General features: G+C 38.1%; 1 protein-coding gene across 1 annotated transcript in view; it reads left to right on the top strand.

Annotated features, from left to right (window-relative positions):
• The window catches only part of TSPAN13 (tetraspanin 13), a 31,810-nt gene that overhangs the window by 2,466 nt on the left and 4,321 nt on the right, over positions 1 to 25,023 (top strand). The window contains exons 2-5 of the mRNA XM_040472516.1: positions 20,153 to 20,320; positions 21,022 to 21,102; positions 21,736 to 21,849; positions 23,069 to 23,182. Of these exons, the coding sequence (XP_040328450.1) occupies positions 20,153 to 20,320; positions 21,022 to 21,102; positions 21,736 to 21,849; positions 23,069 to 23,182 (477 nt within the window). The remainder of the gene's footprint in view (positions 1 to 20,152; positions 20,321 to 21,021; positions 21,103 to 21,735; positions 21,850 to 23,068; positions 23,183 to 25,023) is intronic.

Below are 25,023 nucleotides of genomic sequence, written 5' to 3'. Positions count from 1 at the left end.
AAGGATTGAGGGTGAAGACTGAGGAGACATTTCCTTCTAAGGTGGAACTAGGTGGACCTTTCATAGGTTCCAATCCCACCAGGGTAACTACCTCTAAAATAGGCGCAAAGTTGCAAGATGAGTCTGAGATCATTCCTGAAAGTGTTAGTAAGATCAGGATTGCATACGGGAGTGGCAGGTGTAAAGGCCATGGCCTGCTTTTGTGTTGAAGCATTTTCTTGAGGAACTTAGGACTCTACAAGCCCAACTGTCCACATGCTCAAGTGGCCTGCTGGTGAGCCTAAATTGAGAGCAGAATTCATGATCAGACCAGAATGCATGTCACTAAAATAGCTTGGAAGGAACTTCCCCTGAACCTGTCTTGGACTTCTGATCACTAGCCAACGGAACAACAGTTGATTTTTGTTGTTATTTATGGTTGGGTCATTTTAAATCAATAGGATCCCTAGCCTTGAATAAGTTTAAGTTAGTGTAGTGAATATAAACTGTTTATAGATATGGTAGGAAGAGGAGAAGCCGAGTTCTCTTCCCTGCATTTTCATGGTGTTATGAGAAAAAGAAAGGCTTGCTTCAGAACTTCGTATTAAAGTAACTGAACATTTCTTCACTCAGTAAATATTTATTTATTTATTTATAACAGGCACTGTTCTCAGCCTGGGAAGACAGCAGTGAACCAAACTGGGCTTTAAAATTAATGCGCTTTGTGAAGCCTCGTTTTTTAAAATGTACTTTTTTTTCCGTATGACCTCAGGAGCTTTGTTCAGTGAATAAATTTGCCTTGTGTATTTCCCACTGAGAACATTGAGAGGTAATAAACACATACAAAGGCAAATACCAATTCTGTGAAAACAGGATCTAATTGGGATTCGTGAAGTGGGAAAACTAAATGTGATATAAGGGAGGGACTGACGTTAGCTGACGTAAAATTTAGGACTAGGAGACATCTTTGTGGATTAGAGAAGTGGGAAGGGAAGAAGCTGTAATAGAGTCAAGGGAAACATAGAAAGAGTGTGAAACTTTTTCATACTGCTTAGGATATAAATGCAAATGAGAGCTACTCTGGGAAAATGGTCTATTTTATTTTTCATGGTTTATTAGAAAATAATTTTGGTTGGAAATGTTCTGACAAATCATGAAAAACAACTTTTTTAAATTATAAGGGGCGCCTGGGTGGCTTGGTCAGTTGAGCATCCAGCTCGGCTCAAGTCATGATCTTGGGGTTCTTGACTTTGAGGCCCACTTCCGGCTGGGCTTGCTGCTGACAGTGCAGACCTCACTTCTGTTCCTCTTTCCCCCTGTCTCTACCCCTCCCCCGCTTATGCGCTCAAAAATAAATAATTAAAAAAATATATAAAATTATACTTATGATTTATGGGGAATTTTCAGAATATGAAATAAATGTTATACTAAAATATGTTAACATTTATAAGATTTATAATTTATCTCCTTGTGCTTCCTAAACAGAGAAGAAGAGGCTTGAAGGAGTTGTGCTAATTTTCAATATATATATAATATATATAAAATACACATGCACATGTATGAATAGTTTTAATTGAGAATGTAAAGAACATAAATAACTAGTCTTAAAATGAGAAAGGTCATTTCAGGAGTTTGTTTCTTTTTCCATATTCATTCTTTAAATTCTTTCCAAGTTTGTTTTCTTGATTTCTTTTATTTTTTGCAATTTTTTTCCCCTATACCTTTGGTTGCTTTGGGAAAAATCTCCATACAGCATCAAAAATTATACTGATTTACATCCATTCTAAGACCTTGAATTACAATGATTTTACCTCTTTCTCTCTCGGAAATTGGATTGTCTTAAAATAGATAAAACATACCATATTTATAGATAAAAAATACATCTATACAGTCTGTAGGGAGAAAAAGAATTGGATTCAGGAAGAGAACGTAAGTCTAAATACCAGCTCTACAACTTGCTTGGAATTTATCGTTGGGCAAACAGCTTACTTTATTTGAGCTTCAGTTTTTCCATTTATAAACTGGTGATGATATTTTTCACTCTTCCCAATGAGTTTTTAGGATAAAATGGAAAAATGTGGGCAAACGCTTTGGATGTACTACAGAAAGCCAAAAAAAAAAAAAAAAAAAAAAGTTGTTTCAGCCTCAAGTGGAAAAAGTTTATTTTAAATTTCTGAATTACAAACCTGCGTGTGATGATGAAAATATTTTTAGGCTATTGGGGTTTCTAACACTTAAGGGTAGTTAGTGTTGACTCAAGCAGACTCTATGGAGGCATGAGTTCATGGCCTGAAAATAATAATGTTAATCTTTCAGTTGTAGGGAAAAAATGATGGAAGCACAGTAGGTGTAAATATGGAATGATTAACCTGTGTATTTTTTTTTAAATTTTTTTTTCAATGTTTTTTATTTATTTTTGGGACAGAGAGAGACAGAGCATGAACGGGGGAGGGGCAGAGAGAGAGGGAGACACAGAATCGGAAACAGGCTCCAGGCTCTGAGCCATCAGCCCAGAGCCCGACGCGGGGCTCGAACTCACGGACCGCGAGATCGCGACCTGGCTGAAGTCGGACGCCCAACCGACTGCGCCACCCAGGCGCCCCTGTATTTTTTTTTTTTAGTCACTCTGGTCATTAGGGTGCTGGAAAACTATAATTTTGTTCAGTCTTAACTCTAAAATAAATGCCACCAGCACTGCAGCCAAAGAAAAACCCATGTATTGCTGTTACTTTCAAATGATGACGCTTGTCATTTTTCAAAATTCGGAGCGTCAGTTTTCAAATTATTCCTGTTTCATATTTTAATGTGTGGTTAGGTGTATGTGATTTTTCCCTGTGTTCCTGTTCACACTGCTGAATGAATTTAAAATGGTTACGTGGTTGCTGAATATTTTCTTGCGTTTTGAATTTAAAAATGATTCACTGTTGACAAAACCTGAGATTTTTCACATGATGCTGTTGTGCTGATATTTATAGTCTGCCTTTGTGCCAAATGCGTTTGTAAAATTTCCCAACTTTCGATTTAAAAATGGTAACCCAAATGTGCTATTTATGCCATTTCTCACTTGAAGTGAGGTTATTGACTTTCGTAAAGTTTAACAACATGAGTCAAGAGGCATTGCAAAAAAAGAAACAATTCATTTTGGGAAAAATTGCATTTCAGCCCAAATTCGAAAAGTGAGATTTGAGTATGTCAGTGGCTTGATTTACACACAGTTTTAAGTGGTTTAAAAATGGGCTATTATCACTTTGAACACATTTGGATTACTGGTGAATGCAGGTTAGGTTTAGATACTCTTCCTTCACCTGAATTTATCCTCCCAATTATTTTATGGCTGTGAAATGAATGACCCAAACCCATTTGTGATAATAGAGGAAAACTCTTAGTGAAATCAACCCAAATTCTTTAACACGCCATTCAAGATCTTTCCCCACCCACCCCTCCTGTCTGCATCCCTTTACATATTTTAGCCACACAGAATTCCCCACACAAAATGCCCTTTGTTGCCTTTCCATCTTTGCTGATCCTGCCCTCAACCTATAGTACCTTGCCCTGTCTTTGTAAAGTTACTCGAATAAAGCCTCATTTCTTTTCAAAGGCGTTGTTTCCTTAAATTTTTCCTTGGGTATCTTAATACTTGAGTGCCACTCCAGACTAATTCAGTCAGATCCAGGAGAGAGGGAAGGCATGTGATTATTTTTTTTAAACCTTTTTAAAACTTCCTACCTAATTCTAAATTACACTGAAGGCTGAGAGTCAGTAATGTAAGATTTTGTTTTACTCTGTCTTTGCCCTTGACCATACCTACTCTCCATATTGTAGATTGCTTTGTGTTTGCTATTTACCCCAGCTAACCATTAACCGTTTGTTGTTGTTGTTGTTGTTGTTGGCAGAGCTCATCGCTTTCCCTTTGTTGGATCCTTCAGTGTGTAGCATTTTCTTTTTTTAAAACACAGAGGCTATACTCTTCAAATACTTCTTGAATCAAATTGAGAGAATTGGCTGCCCCCTTTTCACCAGGAGTAAAACATACCTAATGAAAACTTCATAAAAATGATAATTTGACCAAAATTAAATCTAGAAGACAGCCAAATATTTTAAAACGTGGAAGTTAGCATTGGGTTACAAAATAATATTAAGTAGGCATTACATTTATATATCCAACGTAGAATCTAATGTGTTTCTTGAAATACTCTTTTTTCCTCTACTGTTGACCAACATTTCATATACTTCTACTCAGGTTTTCCTGTAACGTTTCCCATGAACAAATCCACTTCCTCTAAAATTGGACTGTAAATCATAGTTGGCTAGGGATTTCACATTACTAGTCTAATATACTGTTAGTCTAATATAAATACAAGATGAAACCAAATAATTTTCTTTTCTTTATTCATTCCAATAATAAATACCGACTGAGCATCAAGAGCAGTGAACAAAACAAACCAAAATGTGCTGCCTTTATTGGTCTTTTATTTATGGGACAAAGTTAGATGATAAATAAGTAAATACATTATATATCTTATGAGAAGGTAGGCAAGTGCTGTGGAGAAAAATGGAGTAAGAGGAATGAAGAGTGGTGAGGCAGTGGATAGGTAGGGGAGGATAAGTACATATTTAATATATGGCCAGGAGAGTAAAGATTTGAAAGTGATGAAACACAAATAGGAAATAGGAAGTGATGAAAGACAAAGAGGAAAAGTATTTCAGATGGATGGAACTTTGAAAAAGATCCACTAAGAGGAGTATTCCTGGTTTATGTAAGGGACAGAGACGAGTCCATTGTGACTGGGACAGAACGAGCCAGGTGTGGAGTGGTACAGGATGTGAGTCAGAGAAGGTCTGAGGTGAAGATTGTGAAGGGCCTTGAGAACCCTGGAAGCATGAGAGCTTTTATGCAGAATGAAATGGGCAGCCATTGGTAGCTTTGGGCCTGATTTTCATTTAAAAGATTGTCTGGCTACTGAATTGGGAATAGATGATAGAGGGCAACAATGGAACCATGAGATCATATGTAAGGTTACTGCAGTAATTCAGGCGAGAGGTGTACCAGTATAATATCAATGGAACAACATTATTTTCTGATGGTTTGGAATGAGGTGTGAGAGAAAGAGAGGAGTCATGGATTACTCATGATTTATGGCTTAAGCCACTGTCAAGATGGATCTTCTATTAATAGGAATGGAAAGACTGTGGGTGGAGAAAGCTTTGGGAGGAAAATAAGGGGTTCAGTATTAGATATGATTGGCCAATCAGATACCCAAATGGAGATGTCAGGTAGCAGTTAGACTACCAACGGTGCAGTTCAGGGGAGAAAAGTAGCTGGAAGTTTAAATCCTGGGAGCCATCAACATAGAGAATGGTAGTTAGAGATTATGTTGGATGACGTCCACAAGTTAGTGAGGTTAGAGGGAGAATAGCACTTATCTGTGGATTGATCCAGGGGCACTGCTAGTAAGAGTTTCAGGAGCCAGGAAAGAAGCCAGAAAAGGTAAGAGGAAAACCTGGTAGAGGTTGGTGTCCTAGAAACCAAGTGCAAATCTTTTTAAGGAGATAGAATTGAACATCTGTGTCAAATGCTGTTGAGTAAGATGAGGACTAAGACTTGATTCTAGAATTGATCAGTGGAATCATTGGAAAGAGCAATTGCCCTCCTCCTTTTCATATGATCAACTCTGTACCTCTCAGCAGTATGGGCAAGGTCCCAATCACTTTTCCTTTCCTGGGTGCCCAACACAGCCTTGACGTATAGTTGACATTTAGTTAATTGAATGAAGGAGTCAGTGCAGGGCTCTTGCTTCCATAACTCTATTTCTTGTCTCCCAGAACTGCTCCAGAGAAGGAAGGGGTAGGATACAGTTGGAACTTGGTTGGCAGCCGTGAGCGCCGCCTCAAACTGTGATCCTTGGAACATGATAAGTCAGGATCCCTTACTTTTGATACCTTCTATATCATTTCTTAGCAGATATTATATAATAAGTATATGTTATTTTGTGCCTGGTAAGTATAAAATCTGCTTGGCACCAGGGAGAACATAAGGAAGAAAAATATGTGACAAATGCACTTCAGGCTTCTTTGTGTCATTTGAAGAATGAAAATGACACAAAGAACTGAGGTCTTGGCTTCAACACTAAATGTCTGGGTATTTAGCAATATCTAGATTATTTATAGAATCTTCAGATTTCTATCCAGATGTTTGGCATGGTAGAAACACATGCTTGATCATCCATAGCTGAGTTGTTCTTCAGTTTTCCACATTAGGCAGAAGTTCAGAGGGAGAATTGAGCGTTCAAGTGTAATTGCTCATTGTGAATGTTGAAGCATGTACAGGGAAGACAGTCTGGGGCCTTTGCTTTCTTTATATGCCTGGGTGGGGGGTACATTTTGGTGGTATAGTCCCTCTGAACCTTATTACTGTTTTGAATTTCTTATCCTCTGCTACCATCACAACCTCTCTCCTGTTTTAGTGCTGACAAACCATTTTTGAATAATTTAACTACAGAATCGAATCCAGTTCTTTTCAAATGTTCTATCTTCCTTTTTCATCCTTAAAGCAGTTCACTTACATAGAATTCAGATGCTAAAAAAATGCAGAAGTAACTAGAAATATTTTGGAAACAATTCACATTTTTCTTTGCATCTCATTTTGAAATGTGGATATTTGATGAAACAATGAAAATCTTTTTTATAGCTTACATAGAGAAAGGATAATCTGGAACATCATTAAGCTAAATTTCTTTCTCCCAAATACTGTATTGGTTAGGGACTAAGCATTTGCCTGTCCTTAAAACATAATGAGTGCTGTCATGAGCTCTTTCTCATTCAGCAGTGTATTTTAAGTACCTCTTCTGTACCAGGCACTTAGCCAGGTGCTAGGAATATCAGAAAAACATGTGCCTTGCTTGTGTGGCACTTAAAGTATAGAAGGCTCATTGGAAGAATTGGAAGTATGGCTGGAGGTGGGGAATAGTGGCCAATGAATTACCTCCAGTGGTAATTCAGCCTCTGCACATCCTTGGATTTGTTCGCCTGGGATTTGGACTTTATTCTAAGATGAGAGGCAAAAGATAGCTGGCCTGAGAATGGCTTGATATTGCTGGCTTTAAAAAAGGACCAAAGACCACTGTATTAGCAATAGGTAATAGAAACCCAGCTACTGCTGCTTAAAATAGTAAGCTTTGGGGGCGCCTGGGTGGCGCAGTCGGTTAAGCGTCCGACTTCAGCCAGGTCACGATCTCGCGCTCCATGAGTTCGAGCCCCGCGTCGGGCTCTGGGCTGATGGCTCAGAGCCTGGAGCCTGTTTCCGATTCTGTGTCTCCCTCTCTCTCTGCCCCTCCCCCGTTCATGCTCTGTCTCTCTCTGTCCCAAAAATAAATAAACGTTGGAAAAAAAAATTTATAAAATAGTAAGCTTTGTTATTTTCATGTAGTAAGATGTCCAGAAGCAGGTAGTCCAGAGCAGGGGCACAATTCAAGGATCTTATCAGGCATCAGTCTTCATTGTTTTCCTGCCCTACCATCCTTGGCATGTAACTTTCTTCCTTTTCACCAAGTTACATCAGCAACTCCAGGCATTATGATTTGTTCCATTCCAGAACAAGAATGATACCGTAAAATGCTTTTCCTTGGAAAGGTGTATCTTTCTTTGAGACAATTTTATTGAGGTATTATTTACATATCATGAGCTGCCCATATTTACAGTATAGAGTTGATAAGTTTTGAAATATATCTGTGAACCCATTGCTACATTCAAGACCTTGAACATATCTATTACCCCTCACAGTTTGCTTATCCTCCTTTGTAATCCCTCTCTCCTGCTGCACAGCCCCTGCTCCCCATGTACAAGCAACCACTCACCTGCTCAGTAGTAAAATTTAGGCTGGAGTTAAATTTGGTAATTCTCGAGAGCGTGTTTGCACAAAGAAGATGCTGTGGACATTTTTCTGGATCATTGATTTAGCTTCTTGTTTTGTCCTTAGAGTAAAGAGTTTTTGGGAGGGAGGTGTTTTCAGCTAAAAAGGAAGGGCTCATTTTTTTTTAAAAGCCTACATTCAAGGTGAATGATTTAGTCTATGTAGGGAAAGTGGTCTCAATTGTGAAGGCAAAGTCTCTACAAGTATAGAGGTATGAAAAAACTTATGATAAACATTTGCAAGATGAAGCTTGTATTAACCAGAATTCTTGATGGGTTATAGATGAGCTTTAAAGACTACGTTGATGAGAGAGCACAAATTCTTGAAATAATACATAGAATTGGGACATCCAGTAGTTGGATTGTCAAGTATGGCTTGACCAAGGGGATCAGAAAAGGTCAGAACTCTCTTGCTCCTTTTATCTACTTCTCAGCTCAGCTTGCTTACATTCTTTTTGAAGATCTTACCATGTGCCAAGATGGCCACTGGCAGAATCAATTTTAATTGTGCTTGTAATTTACTGTGCCGGAGAAACTCATTTTTTTTTTTTTCTTTCAATATCCCTATTGGTTTATGGACCCATCCCATGGACCAGTAACTGTGGACAGGAGGATGAACAACCACGGTTGATAGGCCTATGTTGTGTGTCTCTGCCACCGGTACTGGTCAGATGGAGCCAGTGAAATACTATAATTAAGAGGTTTACAAGGGGTGGGGCACCTGAGTGTCTCAGTCAGTTAAGTGGCCAACTTTGGCTCAGGTCATGATCTCACTGGTTCATGAGTTAAAGCTCCATGTTGGGCTCTTTGCTGCCAGCTTGGAGCCTGGAGCCTCTTTCAGATTCTGTGTCTCCCTCTCTCTGCTCCTCCCCCACTCACACTCTGTCTCTCTCAAAAATAAACAAACATTAAAAAACATTAAAAAAAAAAAAAGGTTTACAAGGGATGAATGTGCTGGCTTATAAAGGAAACATGTGTCCATTACAGAGGTCATTCCTCTTCTGAGCAGTAATTTGGTTCTTCTGTTCCTAATTCTAGAATATTCTAGCAGCTCCCTCATTCGAAAAGCTTAGTGTTTTGTTTTAGTACTTCAACACAAACCTAAGCTAGATTATAAAGAACATTATACACAATGTATTTTTTTCCTTGTTCTGTAATGGCATTGCATGTATCCAGAAGTGTACAAGTACATGTTTATTAGTGTTAAACGATTTTACCTGCTGCAGTGATGTTGAAGATAGACTTTTTACTCTTCCCCTCTACTCTGGGCGATGCACTGTGTGCTTTTGTGTGAAAGTAGGCCTATGTGACAACATTTCTAGGTTGGGTAAAAGGAAAATAGAAAGCACAAAATGAACAAGCTACCATTTGGTGGTTAATTAATAGAAAAATCCTGTGAGTAGAAGACTTCCCTGTTCTTTTATACATGGCTGTGCAGTCAGGTCTCATAAGGAGTAAGCTAAAGAGATACTGTACAAACCCGTAACGATCTGGGTGCAAGGCAAGAAGTACATCTTATGCAGTATAATACTGTCTTCAGTATTATATTTCAGTGTTAATAATTACCTAAATATAATGCTAGGCACTATGATATGGAGAAAAAAATGCACCAAGCAGAAAGCTCTGCTCTGTGTCGTTGGGCGTGTGACTTAGCCGTTCTGATTTATCACCTCTAAGGAAGGGGATATGTCACTGGCCAGGTAGCTTTGTGCCTCACTGTTCTGTGAGTTTGTGCTGTCTTGTGAGCCCTGGTTGAGAATTGCTTTCTCTTCCGCTAGCACCCTCCTGTTGCTTCCTTCCTCACAATCCATCCCTGTGTGAACTACTGTGTCTCCCACCACCTCCTCGTTTTAGGACTTGGTTGGGGAAGTAATGCCAGTTGTAGATACTTTTATAATCTTGCTTTGGTGTGGCTTTTCCATTGTAGCTCATCTAATCTCTCTTCTAGAAGCTCTTTTTATGTGATGTACTTTTCTTTGTTTTAAAGAGAAAACAGGAAGGGTTGGTGCTTCCTGCTCATAAAAACATTGCTGTTGCGGAGTTAACGGATCCATAATCTGTTTTTATCAGTACTCTGTCTCCCATGCGAAGGAAACTATTTGTTATAGATCTAAATTTACTTTCTATTACAATTGGTCTCATAAGGAAACTTGTTATTATTGAACAAAGGATTCTTGCAGTTTCTTTGTCTACCAAGTTCTGGTGACAAACTTAGGCTTTTTAATTACACAGTTAGAATTAATTTTATTGGAATCAATAATTTTTAGATCACTAGTTTGGAAGACTTCATCCAGTCCTATTCTCTTCAAAATTACAAACCAACCATAACGTATAATTACCACTACTCAGAAATAAATTGTTGCATTACTGTCTTTAAAGGGCTTCTTTTCAGTAAGTCAAAGAAATGTTTATAAGCAAGTCTAATGAAAACCATATCATAAACCTTTGGGTGCTATTTCTAAGTAAAAAAATTGTGTATATTGAGGGCTTTGTGTTACAATGTGTTAGAAACACCAGCCACACAGAACAAAACATTTATATTGTTTTCAATTATTTTATTAAAAAAAAACAACAACGGGCGCCTGGGTGGCTCAGTCCGTTGAGTGTCCGACTTTGGCTTAGGTCATGATCTCACGGTCTCTGAGTTGGAGGCCTGCGTCGGGCTCTGTGCTGTCAGCTCGGAGCCTGCTTCGGATTCTGTGTTTCCTTCTCTCTCTGCCCCTCCCCTGCTTGTGCTCTGTCTCTCAAAAATAAATAAATGTAAAAAAAAAAAAATTAAAACAAACAAACATTTTGGGGGTTATCAGAAAATTGACTAGCCCAATTAAGTTTATGTCTGGACAAAGTGTAGTCATAACTGCGAAGTTTGTTTTGGATTGGACAGTTAAATCTATGGTCTCTTCCATCTTACAGATGAGGATGTATGTGTGTGTGTCAACATGCCTGTGTTTGAGAGCTGGATACAGGAAGGGGAGATAGTGTGGTGTCATTTGCACACATGAGATCATCCAAGTGTGATAGATCTAGGGTGTTGCTTTCTGTTATAAACAAGGGAAGATTCAGCAAATTATTGGCTACTGCTTTCAAGTATATACCACCGTTGTCTTAAAGCCTTCCTTTTTCCTAAACAGAAGCAACTTACAGGATAGATGTGGACAGTACTTGCAGGTGCACAGATGAAAATTAATGTGGAATATTTGAGAAATGAATGAGAATATCTTGATTTATATGGCTGTGTTTGAGGAATAGTGGGAACAAAGGTTTGATGAGGCAAGTTAGAACAATTTACAAAGGAAGGCACAGCAGGAGAATTGAGAATTGGTGCCCTGGTAAGAAAGGGGATGTTAGATTTTCAAGGCTCATTTAAATTAGGAAATATTTCATGTGCACAGAAAATATGGTAGACTCTTGGGAACCCAACAAGCTAATTACACAGATGCCAGTGTTTTGCCACATCTCCCACTTTTTTAGAAGTTAAGTGTACAGGGGTGCCTGGGTGGCTCAGTTGGTTAAGCGTCTGACTTTGGCTCAAGTCATGATCTCTCGGTTTGTGGGTTCGAGCCCTCCTTTGGGCTCTGTGCTGACAGCTCTGAGCCTGGAGACTGCTTAGGATTGTGTGTCTCCTTTCTCTGCCCCTCCCCCACTCTCACTCTGTGTCTCTCTCAAAAAATAAACATCAAAAAAATAAAAAATAAATAAAGAAGTTCGGTGTTACAATACAGGTAAAGGATCACTCCATTCCCTTTCCCATTTTTCCCCTCTTGAAAGTAGTCACTATTTTAAAATCAACATCTGTCATTTCCATCCATGTTTATATACTTACGACAATTTTAACTATTAACCACAAAGAACATACGGTGGCTTTTTATGTGTTTGAAAATTGATGAAGTGGTATGTCTTATCAGTATTTATGTAATGTGTTTCATTTCTTTTCTGTTTGAAACTTATTGATTTAATAGAAATAGATTAAAATCATTTGTATTCTACTGTGTGATCACATTAGAGTTTATGAATGTCATATTCATGGTCTCTGAGATTGTTTTCAATTTTTTACTGTGACAAACAAGACTGCAGGAAAATCCTGATGTATGATGTCTAGTTGGGGACATGGGTATTTCTCTTGGGTATTAATCTAGAAGCAGAATTGCTGGTTTAGTAAGGGGTACATTTCTTTAATTTTCTTAGGTGCTGCCAGATTGTTGTGTAAAGTGACTACAAAAATTTACACTTTGACTTAAATGAGTTCTAGACTGTCCACATCATTAGTGTCATCAGGCCTAATTTTTGCATGTGAGATGGTATCCTGTTGTTCTAATTTTTGTTTTCCTGATATATAATGTGATTTAACGTCTTCTGCGTGTTAATTGCCTTTTGGATTCTTCTTCGGTGGATTGCCTATCATTGCCTTTGGCTACTTTACAGTGTGCTTTTTGTCCTTTTAAATTGTTTTGCAGGTATTCTTTAATATTTATGTGCTGGAAATATCCTCGAGTCCTAGGCTTATTCCACAGTTGTCTGGTGGTTTTTTTTTTTTTTTTTTTATCATGTAGAAGTTTTAAATTTTCACACCAGGTGTAGTGTGATAGGTAAGAACACAGAATCCACAGCCATACAGCCTCCGGCTTCAGATCCCCTCTTATCCCCAGTTCTGTCTCCTCTTTGCTGTGTAACCTTGGGCAAGTTACTTCACATCTCTGTGCATGACTTTCCCCATCTGGAAAATGGAGGCAACAGTATTACCTACCTCTTATTGTACTAAGTGCTTTATGTAAAGCACTTAGAATACTTCCTTGCACATAGTAAACATTACATTAGTATAATATTTGATTTTTGGGGCGTTGTGTTTAAGAAGTTTTTCTTTAACCACAAGGTCAAAACAATTTTCTCTATTTTTTCCTAAAACTTCAAGTTTTGCCTTTTTTATTTAGGGTTTAAATCTATGGCATGAGGTAGGGACTACTGCTATTTTTTGTTTGTTTTAATGGGCAGGGAATTGTCATAGGGCTATTAATTAAAGACTACTCTTTCCCTACTTATTTGGAATTCTATCTCCTTCCAAGCCCAGACTATTGGCTTATTTAGTTTTGTGTCAACGACTTGATTTTAATTACCAAACTGTTACAGTAAGTTGTGATACTTGTTTGGATTTGTAACTTATTTGGTTTTTTTTTAGTTTTATTTATATGTTTAATTGTACTAATTAAAAAAATAATAAAACATGCCCAAAAGATATAGAGTCAGGCTCAGGTTTTGCAGAGTGTGGTGAAAGCAACAAAAAAGAGTCTGGGACAGTTCTTGTAAGCACTGACAAAGTCATTTCCATTTGCCACTAAGAGCATTTCTTATGCATAGTGCTGGTGAGAGTGCAGCCGGGCTGAGAAAGAGTACAACAGCTATAGCCTTTCTACTTAAGCTTAAAAATGTTCCTAGCCCTTTGGTGACATTTATTCTTCCATGTAAATTAACGGATCGTTGTATAAAGTTCTATCCAAAACAAACCTTATTGAGCTTTGACTAGAAATACATTGAATTTGTAGGCTAAATTGGAGGTGAATTGATACTTTATTATAGTCAGCGTTCCCACCCGTGAACATGTTATATTTCATTTTAGTTTTTTATGTTCTTCAATTAATTTTATAATTTTCTCCATGAAGGTCTTTAATACTTTTGGTAGATTTATTTCTGTGTACCTGATATTTGCAGGGCTATTATGGATCACCTCCGAAAAAATACATTAAAAATTTGGGGGAATGCATGAGCACACTGTTGATGTTTGTATATTGGTCCTATTTATAGCAACTTTTCTCATCTTACCAATTTTAATATTTGCAGTCTCTTGGATTTCCCATGTGGATACTCCTATTAATATGGATAACGAGAGCTGTGTTTCCTTCTCATCTGTGTTCAGTGCTCAGCCTTACTCAGTTGTCTAAGATCTCCATTACAATGCTGAATAGAAGGGGTGATAGCACCTTGGTTTTATTCCTGAATTTTGAAGGAAAGTTGCTCAGGTTTTATCATGGAGTATGATTTTTGCCTTGGGTTTTTGATGGCTATTCTTTATCAGTTAAGGAAATTTGGGAGAATTTACTCTTGTTCTCTTTAATAGAAAATAATTTTGCTGAATGCCTGTCACCTTTTTTTTTTTTCTTTTTTAATAAAGCTTTATTTATCCTTCTTATAATATGCTTCTCTTCTTCCTACTTTCTTTGACTTTGCTCTGTTTGGCTCTTTTTCCAGTCTCTCTTTTTAAATATGGTTTTGTTTTGTTCATATTGTTTGCATTTCTTCTTTTATCTTTTGAGTCAGTTTAAACATAATAATTTTAGGGGCACCTGGGTGGCTCAGTCAGTTAAGCCCCAACTTCGGCTCAGGTCATGATCTCACTGCTCGTGAGTTCGAGCCCCGCATCGGGCTCTGTGCTGACAGCTCAGCCTGGAGCCTGCTTCCAATTGTGTGTGTGTCTCTCTCTCTGTCCCTCTCCTGTTCACTGTCTGTGTCTTTCTCTCAAAAATAAATAAATGTTAAAATATTTAAAAAAATAATAATAATTTTAGTCTCATTTGGTTAGTTCTAGTACCTCAACGTCTTGGGGACTCTAATTCTTCTTTTGCTGTGTCTGTTGTATCTCTCTAGTGGTAGATTTTTTTTTTTTCTTATGTGTTTTGTGATTTTTGACAACAGAGTTTTTACTTTTTTCCCTGGGAATGGTGTGAGGGCTAGGACTTGCAGATGTTCCCCCTGAATCATTTTGAATTTGCTTCTGTGAGTTTTCCTTCCCTAAATACCATCACTGCCTGTGATGAGCTTTTATCTGGATTGCTTGGCGTGAAGCTTCCTGCACGCCTGGGTAGTGACATTGAGACTCCATACATTTAGACTATAGACTCTAAGCTTGGAGTTTCTCTTTTTTACAAAAAGCTTTTTAAAAGGACTCAAAATTGTTTGCTGTCTTCCTGGATGTGGTAGTACAGTTTCTATAACTGCTTACCCTGAAAATATAGCTTTCTGGAAGACCTCATTATGTTAGCGTCTTTAGTTTCACTTCCCAGTCCTGCCTGGTTTGAAACCCAAGTCCCTCCTCTTTAGGGACTCTTCTGATCTAGGAACTCGTTTCTATCCTTCCCATCCAGGAACACCTGCCCACCCCCTACCAGTTGTATGCTTACAGTCTGAGTTTGCATTTTCCCTTCCTTTCTGGCCTTTAGGACTTTCCCATAGTTTTTTAGTGCTCAGCTACATATTTAAACAAAATATTACAATCTTTTTCAATATTTTTTATTGAATTTCAGTCTTTTTAAAGTATTTGTAGTAGGAGAGATTCTATGGTAGCTCAGTTGCCCATTATCCCAGAACCCTCTAAGGTAGGCTGAATATTATCCCTCTGCCCCCAAAGCTGTACATCCTAATCTTTGGATATGGGTTGCTATGTTACCTTACATAGCAAAGGGAACTTTGAAATGTGATTACATTAAACATGTTGAGATGGGGAGATTATTCTGGATTATCTGGGAAAGCCCTGTGTAATCACGAAGGCCCTTATAAGAGGGATGCAGGAGGCCTATCCTCCAAGAAAGAGATATGCTGAAAAAAATAGGTTGTAGTCTGAGAGGTTTGAATATGCTGCACTGCTGGCTTTGAAGGTGGTGGAAGGAGTTACAGGCAATGGAATGCATGTGTCTTCTAGAAGGTGGAAGGGGCAAAGAAGTGAATTCACCCCAAGAGCTTCCAGAAGGAATGCAGCCCTACTGACACTGTAATTTAGCTTAGTAAGAGCCATATTGGACTTCTGAGCTCCAGTATTGCAGCAGAATAAATTTGTATTGTTTTAAGCGACTAGACTGGTAGTAATTTGTTAAAGTGACAATAGGGAACTGATATACTTTCTTCAATGTTCTTAAAGGAGGAGTGCTTTGTATTGTTACAGGGATAGACTGACAACTATGTTAGAGACACAGAGAGTAAACTTGGTGAGGAATACTCTTGACAGAGAGCTATATAGAAGGGAGTAGGCTGTTTCTTCCCCTACTTCAAAAAAAAAAAAAAATCAGAGCAGAGATACCCGCTAGAATGTTCTAGATAATGTTTCCAATAATAGCATAATGCCTAGCCTGAGATTTTATAGATGTGATAAAGTATCCTTCTCTTTTAGTTGTGGACATTACTTTTCAAAAGGCAAAAGATTCTTATTAATGAGCCTGTAAGTTGGTAGCTGAGAGAGCAGAAGACAGTTTTCTCATTTTGCTGAGATGTTGCTGCTGTACATAAAGGATTTGGTGTGCTAGGAGGGTGCTGACAAGGATCCCTGAACACTTCACTCCAGCTGCATGGTAGGATTTCATTAGTGGTAAAATATTAGGCCGGTTTCTGTAATTGTTAAGCTAGTTGTTCCTGCCTTGTCCAGTGCCAGGCGTGTGAATTGTTCCATATTCGTTTCCTAGGGCTTCTTTGATGAATTACCTACCACAGACATGGTGGCTTAAAAATATTAGACATTTATTCCCACAGTTCAGGAGACGGACGCCCAAAGTCAAGGCATCATCAGGGTTGCACTCTCTCTGAGAGCCCTGGGGGAGCATCTCTTCCTTGCCTCTTTCACCTTCAGGTGGCTGGCAGCATTCCTTGACTTGGAGCCACACCGCTCTCTGCCTCTGTCATTACGTGGCCAACTCCTCTCTGTGTCTCCCTCTGCGTCTGTCTTATCAGGATATTTGTGATGACATTTAGGGTCAACCTGATCATCCTGAATAAGCTCCTCCTTTTAAGATTTTTAATTTAGTCACATCTTTTGCCACATAAAATAATATTCATTCTTTTGTTCTACAAAATAATATTCACAGTATGGTCATTTTTTGGGGCTTACTACCTACTCCTTTACTATTTCTTGGCAGTGTTTGGCCTTCTCTATTTATCTGGATTTTTTGGATTATTGTTATGCCCTCTGACCCATCCTATAAAAATGTCTGATAAAGAGATTGTCCCATTGTAATTTTTTATTCTCTCCTACACTGACTTCTAGAGCAAGGGCCCGCAAACCACGGCTCATGGGCCACATCCATTCCACTGCCTGTTATTGTAGACTGTCAGCTAAGAATGGGTTTATATTTTCAAATGATTGAAAAAAATTAAAGGAAGAGTAATATTTTAGTGCATACAAAAATTACATGAATTTAAATTTCAGTACCTGTAAATGAAGTGTTATTGGAACACAGACCTGCTCATTCATTTGCTGATGCTTTTGTGTTACAGTAGCAGAGGTGAATAGTTGTGGCAGAGACTGTGTGATCCCCAAGGCCAGATGGTCGCTATCTGGCCCTTTACAGAGAAAATTGGCCCACCTTTGTTCTAGTAGGGCTTGTCCCTGGCCTTTAGCGTATAGTGAGCACTAGTCATTTGTTACTGAGTATTTGACTTGTAAGAATTTCATCAACATAGTAAGGATTTGATATGATTCCCAAAAGGATTTTTTAAAACTAGGAGGTCAGTGGGGCGCCTGGGTGGCTCAGTCAGTTAAGCGTCCGACTTCGGCTCAGGTCGTGATCTCACGGTCCGTGAGTTCAAGCCCCGCGTCGGGCTCTGTGCTGACAGCTCAGAGCCTGGAGCCTGCTTCGGATTTGGTGTCTCCCTCTCTCTCTGACCCTTCCCTGTTCATGCTCTGTCTCTCTCTGTCTCAAAAATAAATACACATTAAAAAAAAATTAAAAAAAAAACAAACTAGGGGGTTAGAAGAAGTGTAATTATTCTATTATTCATGCTTCTGATCTTTTTGGCTCTAAGATTTAAAGAATTAGAGAGTGATAACCCCGCTTCCAAATTTAATTGAATTAGGAAATAGGCATCATACCTAGGAACTGAAGTTGGGAAGTGTGATGGTTATTTTATGTGTCACGTCCAGGCTGTGGTGCCCAAATATTTGATTGAATGCTAGTGTATCTATTGATTTGAAGGCACTTTTTAGATTTAACATTTACACTGAATTGACTTTAAGTAAAGCAGATTACCCCATTGTGGTGTGACTCATCCAATCAGTTGGAAACCTTAAGAACAAAACCTGAGATTTCTTTCTTTTCTTTTTCTTCTTCTTCTTTTTTTTTTTTCAATGTTTATTTATTTGAGAGAGACAGAGACGGCATGAGTGGGGTATAGGGCAGAGAGACAGGGAGAGAGAGAGAGAATCCCAAACAAGCTTCATACTGCCAGCACGAGTCTGACGCGGGCTCGAACTTACAAACCCCGCGAGATTATAACTTGAGCCAAAACCAAGACTCAGACACTTAACTGACTGGGCCACCCAGGTGCCCCAAGTCTGAGGTTTCTTAAAGAAGATAGATTTCTGCCTCAAGACTGTATCATAGAAAGCCTGCCTGAATTATCAACCTGCTGTCCTTGTCCTACAAATTATGAACATGCTGTCCCCACAACTGCATGAGCCAATTCCTTAAAATACATCTCTATTTCTAAATATATATCCTATTGGTTCTCTTGCTCTGGCTAACCCTGACTGATACAGCAGGTTACTGTGATGTGTTGCAAATGTGGAGCATCTGAAGTGTTGGGTCCCACGATGCAGTGAGGATGCTGAGTGTAGGCAAGGCAAAGGGCTGTCCCTTCATGAACTCCCCTCGTTCCATACCTTGTGCAAGGAAATGTGTTATATTTGGATACCATAGAGTCAGAAATAAGCTCACTGGTGATGGAGTAGAAGATTTTTTCTCAGTCCAAGATAGCCTGAGGTCCTGAGAAGATGGTAAGTGAGGTGATAAAAACAAGACAGAAGCAAACGGGCTTGCTGATAGGAGAACTGGAGAAAACGAGAGAGGGACCAAGCAACTTCCGGATGGCAAAGTTTTTGAGAATTTCTTCCTTCTTCTTCAACCTCTGAAGACAAAAGCTTTTTGTGTATAATAACTGCAGAGGAGAACACCGAGTCCATGTATCTCCCTAACTTGGTTCTGTCACACTGCACACTGTTTCTTTCCTTCTCAAGTTCTGCTGTATGATAAATGGATAAAAATACAAATAGGTGTCCTATTTGTCAATGTTTGGCAGCTTTGCTTGTGTCTCGACACGTGTAAGAATCTTTAGATACCAGGATATTTAAAATTTGTGTTAATAAACTGTAATTACATATGGAAAATAAAATATTTGAATAAAAATCCATTTGAGTGACTGTTGATTTATATTTCACAACAAATTTTATTGGGTCTTGAAATGGTGCTAGAAGTATATTTTATGATTTTATGTATTTTGATTCCTCTCAATTGTATTACATTGTCACCTGCTCCAAGAAATGGTTGGCTCTCAATTGAATTGAAGATACTGTCTCCTTCCTGCCCCACAACACCGACCCCATCCCTCCCACATACCTGTTTGAGCTTTATCTTCTATCAGTTCATCATAATCTTTCTAAGGCATGCTCTTTATTTGCTCTTTTAAAGAAGTAATTGTAACTTTGAGTTTTACAGGTAAGTTTCACTTACCTCTTCACTTGATTTTATTTTATGAGTAAATGATTAGAATGTAAAATAATTTCTTCCTGCTCAGAATGCCATTTTACTCAAAATAGTGCAAGTCTCTTACACTGTTTTTGTCCTAAGAGTTTTAATGATCTTTCACTGTCTGAATTCAAATAGAATACATAATGACATCTAAAGAAGTTATTTTCAACAGTTCCTTGAGAAATTTTGGACTGTTCATAAGGCCTGGGTTCTGAGATAGGTTTCAGGGCTATAGACAGGTAAGAAGATGGGGGCCCATTCTCAAAGTGCTCTGAGTCTCCCAGGAGAGACAGGCTTGGCGACAGAATGTGAGTGTGTTGAAGGGAACAGTAGAACCATACTTAAAGAACAGAGTTTATTAGGGATGGGGAAGGTTACAGTGCAACTGGGCTTTGAAGGAAACATAAGTGATTACCATGTGAAGAAATCAACATGTTGGATTGAGGTGTATTGGCAGTGATAAGTTCTTCATATGCCATTATTTCAAAAGCGTAGGGAGAAATCATATAGGGCTTAGTAAACCAGATGACCTCTGAGTCTCCGTAATAATTTCATAGATTATTATTAGTTTTTTTAAAGCATGACTGATTTGTTAAAACAACATCATCTACTAAGATTTGGGTGTATTCTAGTATTGAGTATGAGCAGTCATTTGCAAGATACTGAAAAATGTTCTTGATATTATTATATAAATTGATGTTTTTCTCCCCTGTTTCTCTTTCCTTTTTCCCCTACCCCATCCCTGGCCCTTTTGGTTGTTTTTGCAGTTGGTTAGTCTGTTGCTAATTGGAATCGCCGCATGGGGCATTGGTTTCGGGCTGATTTCCAGCCTCCGGGTGGTCGGCGTTGTCATTGCAGTGGGCATTTTCCTGTTCCTAATTGCCTTGGTGGGGCTGATTGGAGCTGTAAAACACCATCAGGTGTTGCTTTTTTTTGTATCCTTTTTTAAAAGCCGAATTTTTACCCCAATTGAATTTGTTCTTACCTTTATTGATTATTCTTTCGATAACTTACAACGGATTTGGAATTATCATTAGCAAATTAATTGCCAGACGGCAACTCCTAGCATGCCCTATGTGTATTTGTTGTGTAATCACAACAGTTTGTTGTGTAATCAACATTAGGAATGTTTCTTAACGGTGAAATTACTGTATGTTCATATGTTTCCATTTTCTCCTTTTCCCATCGTGAAGAGTGTATTCTGAGAGTTCAGTATAGTCCTCTTTATGTGTTGCAAATTCAAAGTTACGTTGAACTGATTCAGTGACCTATAGACCCTTTCTAGAAGGTTAATATTTGGTTGAGAATTTCAGTGATTGTTTTTTAGATTTAATAGTAAGAAATCTTACGTATGTTTATCTATACTTATTTCTTGTTTTATACATGTAAAAATGTTTATTATAATCTAAATGAAGTTCTGGTAGATCAGCTGTTAGTTAAATATTAGTATTTTTTATTATGAACTTATACCTACAGTGTATTAATGAAAATAACAATCGTGTGTCTTCTTTTTGAACTTTCTCTAGGTGCCATTTGTTCTGTTTTCTGATTGAATCCCTTCTAGTACATTCTGATGTTGTCAGTACCTCTATTTTATATTAAGAGTATCAAGAAATGCCTTAACTTCAATTCTCAGTACATGATTATTCTCTTACTCGTATTCGTTGTTCAGTTTTCTGTATCATGTGCTTGCTTAGCCCTGAACGAGGAGCAACAGGTAAGCAAAGGCATTTATCTCCAGCTTTGTTAGACCACGTAGGGTGTGTAAGAAAAAAGGGGGAGAAATGATTGGAATATAAAGTAACTTCTTGCTCAGAATGGCATTTCACTCCACATACCTAACATCTTTTGTTCCCGATTGCCTTCATGGGGCTGATTGGCGCCCTGAGACACCATCAGGTGTTGCTATTTTTTGCATCCTTGAAGTAGAATTTGGCCTTCCCTGGGTAAAAAGTGCTACTACTAAAAGATGTCCACCCAGTCTTTCCCCACCATTATGCAATGAAACATTTGTGATTCCATTCTAACAACTACACTTTCCAAACTCTAATTGGTAAAAGAATAAGGATCTCTGGGGCAATGGAAAATTTGTCTTGTTTCAGTCTGAGAATTTTTTGAACTAAGTGCTTTTTTAAAAAATGCATGTAAAAATTGAGACTTTTCATTCTTGGGATAGACACAGTGCTTTAATTTTTGTTGCAGATTCAGTTCTTGCCCTTTGAAAACTTCTAATGGTCTTCCAAAGAGTATTTATTTTAGATACTTTCAGTATTAAAAGTTGCAGTCTCTAGCTTTATACATTTTGTCCAGGGATAACACATTTTAATGCATATACTAATGCATTTTCTAGGGTCAGCTTCTCGAAGTTGGTTGGAACAATACAGCAAGTGCTCGAAATGACATCCAGAGAAATTTAAATTGCTGTGGGTTTCGAACTTATAACCCAAATGACACCTGTCTGGCTGTAAGTACAAAGCATAATGTATTTTTTGGAGATGTATTGCTTACAGATGAATAATGATTACCATGAAAGAAATGGATTTTCTGATGCTCAGTTGTATTTTTAAAATGCTGTACATACACCATGGACATTATTGTATCATTTGTCTGTCCTCAAGTATCTACTGCTGAGAGTGCTAAATATCCCAGGGCCCTGCCAGACAGATGTTTCTGGTTCTGCCCCTAATTCATTCCCATTCAACTCTTCCTAAAACAAGTTGTGAAAGAAAAGAGCCCATCAGCCTTCAAGATGCAGAGGAGCCGTACAAATATCTTGGTTTTGAAACATATCAGGGTAGTGGGAGGAGACCTGTCTATCCTAAATTGTGCTTTTTAACCATTTAAATGTCGCGGGAGAAGGATATGTGGATCCCATTTCCTCCCTCCCTCCTTCCCCATTACAACTTCATGCTCCTTCTGTGTGGGAGCTGAGCTAGCAATGGGCAAATTAGAGCCATACTGTTGTCCCAGGCCAGACCCCTGTATGAGGTTGGAGTTGGAGCTTAGCTCTCCTAGGAAGTTCACATGTGTTAAAATTTTGGGGAAACTCTATAACATCTCTCTGAGCCCTGAACTGGCTTGTCCCTCAATGAAGCCTCTTTCATGGGATTATTAACTTTCTACTGCTGTGGAACACACGAACAACACCCGTGTATTATCTCAGTTTCCATGGGTCAGAAGTGTGAGTGTGGCTTAGTTGGGTCTTCCACTTAGGACCTCCCCTGGGGGAGATCAAGGTGTTGGCCAAGGCTGCAGTCTCATCAGAGGCCTAGGGTCCTCTGACAAGCTCAGTGGGTTCTTGGCAGAATTGGGTGTCTGTCTGGTGGTTGTAGGACTTAGGTCCCGTTTTCTTGCTCTCACAATATGGCAGCATCAAAGTCAGCTTGATAATTTCCATTCTGTTAAGATGATATCTTATGTAACACACCGCAAACATGGGAGTGACTGTCTATCATATTCACAAATCCCATCCACAGTCAAGGGGGGTGATTACTCAAGGTGTGTACACTGGGGGTGGGAATCTTGCGAGCCATCTAAGAATTTAGGACAGTACTAAATAGCCAAGGCCCAGACTGGGTATAATATTCCAGCTACTCATTTTTATGTGGGTTCAATTTTTATTGGCTTTTTATGACTGTACTTTGAAATAAAAGTCCTCTTTTTTTTTTTTTTAATTGATACAGAGCTGTGTCAAAAGCAGCCACCCATGTTCACTGTGTGCTCCAATAATAGGAAAATATGCTGGAGAGGTTTTGAGATTTGTTGGTGGCATTGGCCTCTTCTTCAGCTTCACAGAGGTATGTGCAAATATCTCGCTATCTTTCCACTTTTGTCATAGGGATCCATTTTATATGGCGAGAGAGCATTACATTTTACCTTAGCATGTCCCTTAACTTTTGGAATGTATCGATGAATATTTTCACTGAGACTTAGTATTATAATTGTTTGAACCCTGGCTTGAAATCAGAAGACCTCACAGATCTAGCATGAACTTTAGACAGGGTGAGATGCTTCATCATTAAATCATTTAAAATTTAATGAACTAATAAAATGAATTTGGACTGGTTTATTTCTAGAGTCTCTTCTATTTATAGAGTTGTATGATAAATTATAATTTTAAATTTTGGAATAGGTAAGACATTCATACTGTTTAATATATATAGTATATAACACATACACACATATACACATATAAAGAAAAGCTTTGAAAAATTGCCTTCCAAACCCATCCTCCATTGTTCCTAGCCTTCCAAAACCTACAGGTAAACAGTATTATTAATTGCTTATTTATATAACTTGTATTAATATATTTTTCATATTAATACAGTTACAGATAATATATGTGTCTGTAAGCAAAACCACACTCATATTGTTTGATAATTGTAGAGGAATGCTAATTCCTTTTGCATTGTCTTTATTAAATTCTCAATCTCTGTGGACATTTCTTAATAAAGCTGAGTTGGCAATATGTATCAAAATTTTTTTAACTCATACATTATTTTGAGAGAGCAAGCGTGAGACAGAATTCCCAACAGGCTCGGCACTGTCAATGCAGAGCCTGACATGGGCTCAGACTCATGAGCCATGAGATCATGACCTGAGCCAAAATCAAGAATCAGGCACTTAACTGACTGAGCCACCCAGGCACCCCTATAGCACATTATATATGTGCTATATATTATATATTTTATATATAATATATTTACATATATATTTATATGTTATATACATGTATATATGTTATATATTTTATTGTTTTCAGTTTCCTTTTTTTTCTCCTCGTGAGAAGAAAAAATTCACACTTGGCTGTTATTTACAAAGTGGAGATAAAGACCAAGGTTAATATTCATTTTTTAAAAGAAGTCTCCCCTGACATCTCTTCCTATTCTAAGCATTTTTTCTGTTTCACTTTTTCTCAAGAAAGAGCTGTCTAGTGGGTTGGTTGTGACATCGGACAAGAAAATTGATGTATTGTTTAAAAACAATTCTGTGCATTATTTCTTCCTTTCCTTTAATCAGTATGATTTTTTTTCCCCATGAAACAACTTAAAATACAGATAGAAAAAAATCGGGATGAGCCATCTCCATTACCCCATTAGCCAGATTCAACAATTATCAGGATTTTGCTACTTGGTTTCCTTTTTATTTTGGGATTTATTTTGAGAATTTAATTCTTTATTTTTTATTTTTTTTAAATGTTTATTTAAAAACAAACCATGAGATCATGACCTGAGCTGAAATAAAGAGTTGGATGTTTAACCAACTGAGCCACACGGGTGCCCTGAATTTGATTCTTTTGAGCAGCTCCGTTTTGTTCTCATCAGGTTACACTACCTTCAATTATGCCTATTTTTTTAAAATTTTTTTTAACATTTATTTATTTATTTTTTTTGAGACAGAGAGAGAGACAGAGTATGAATGGAGGAGGGTCAGAGAGAGAGGGAGACACAGAATCTGAAACAGGCTCTAGGCTCTGAGCTGCCAGCACAGAGAGCCTGACGCGGGGCTTGAACTCACAGACTGCGAGATCATGACCTGAGCCGAAGTCGGACACTTAACCGACTGAGCCACCCAGGCACTCCACCTATTTTTTTTTTCTAAAAACAGACTTTATTTATTATTTTTTTGGAGCAGGTTT

This window comes from Herpailurus yagouaroundi, unplaced genomic scaffold (assembly GCF_014898765.1).
Source record: "Herpailurus yagouaroundi ecotype Mexico unplaced genomic scaffold, PumYag 100, whole genome shotgun sequence".
Taxonomy (NCBI): domain Eukaryota; kingdom Metazoa; phylum Chordata; class Mammalia; order Carnivora; family Felidae; genus Herpailurus; species Herpailurus yagouaroundi.
This window is presented reverse-complemented; position numbering and strand designations above follow the sequence as displayed.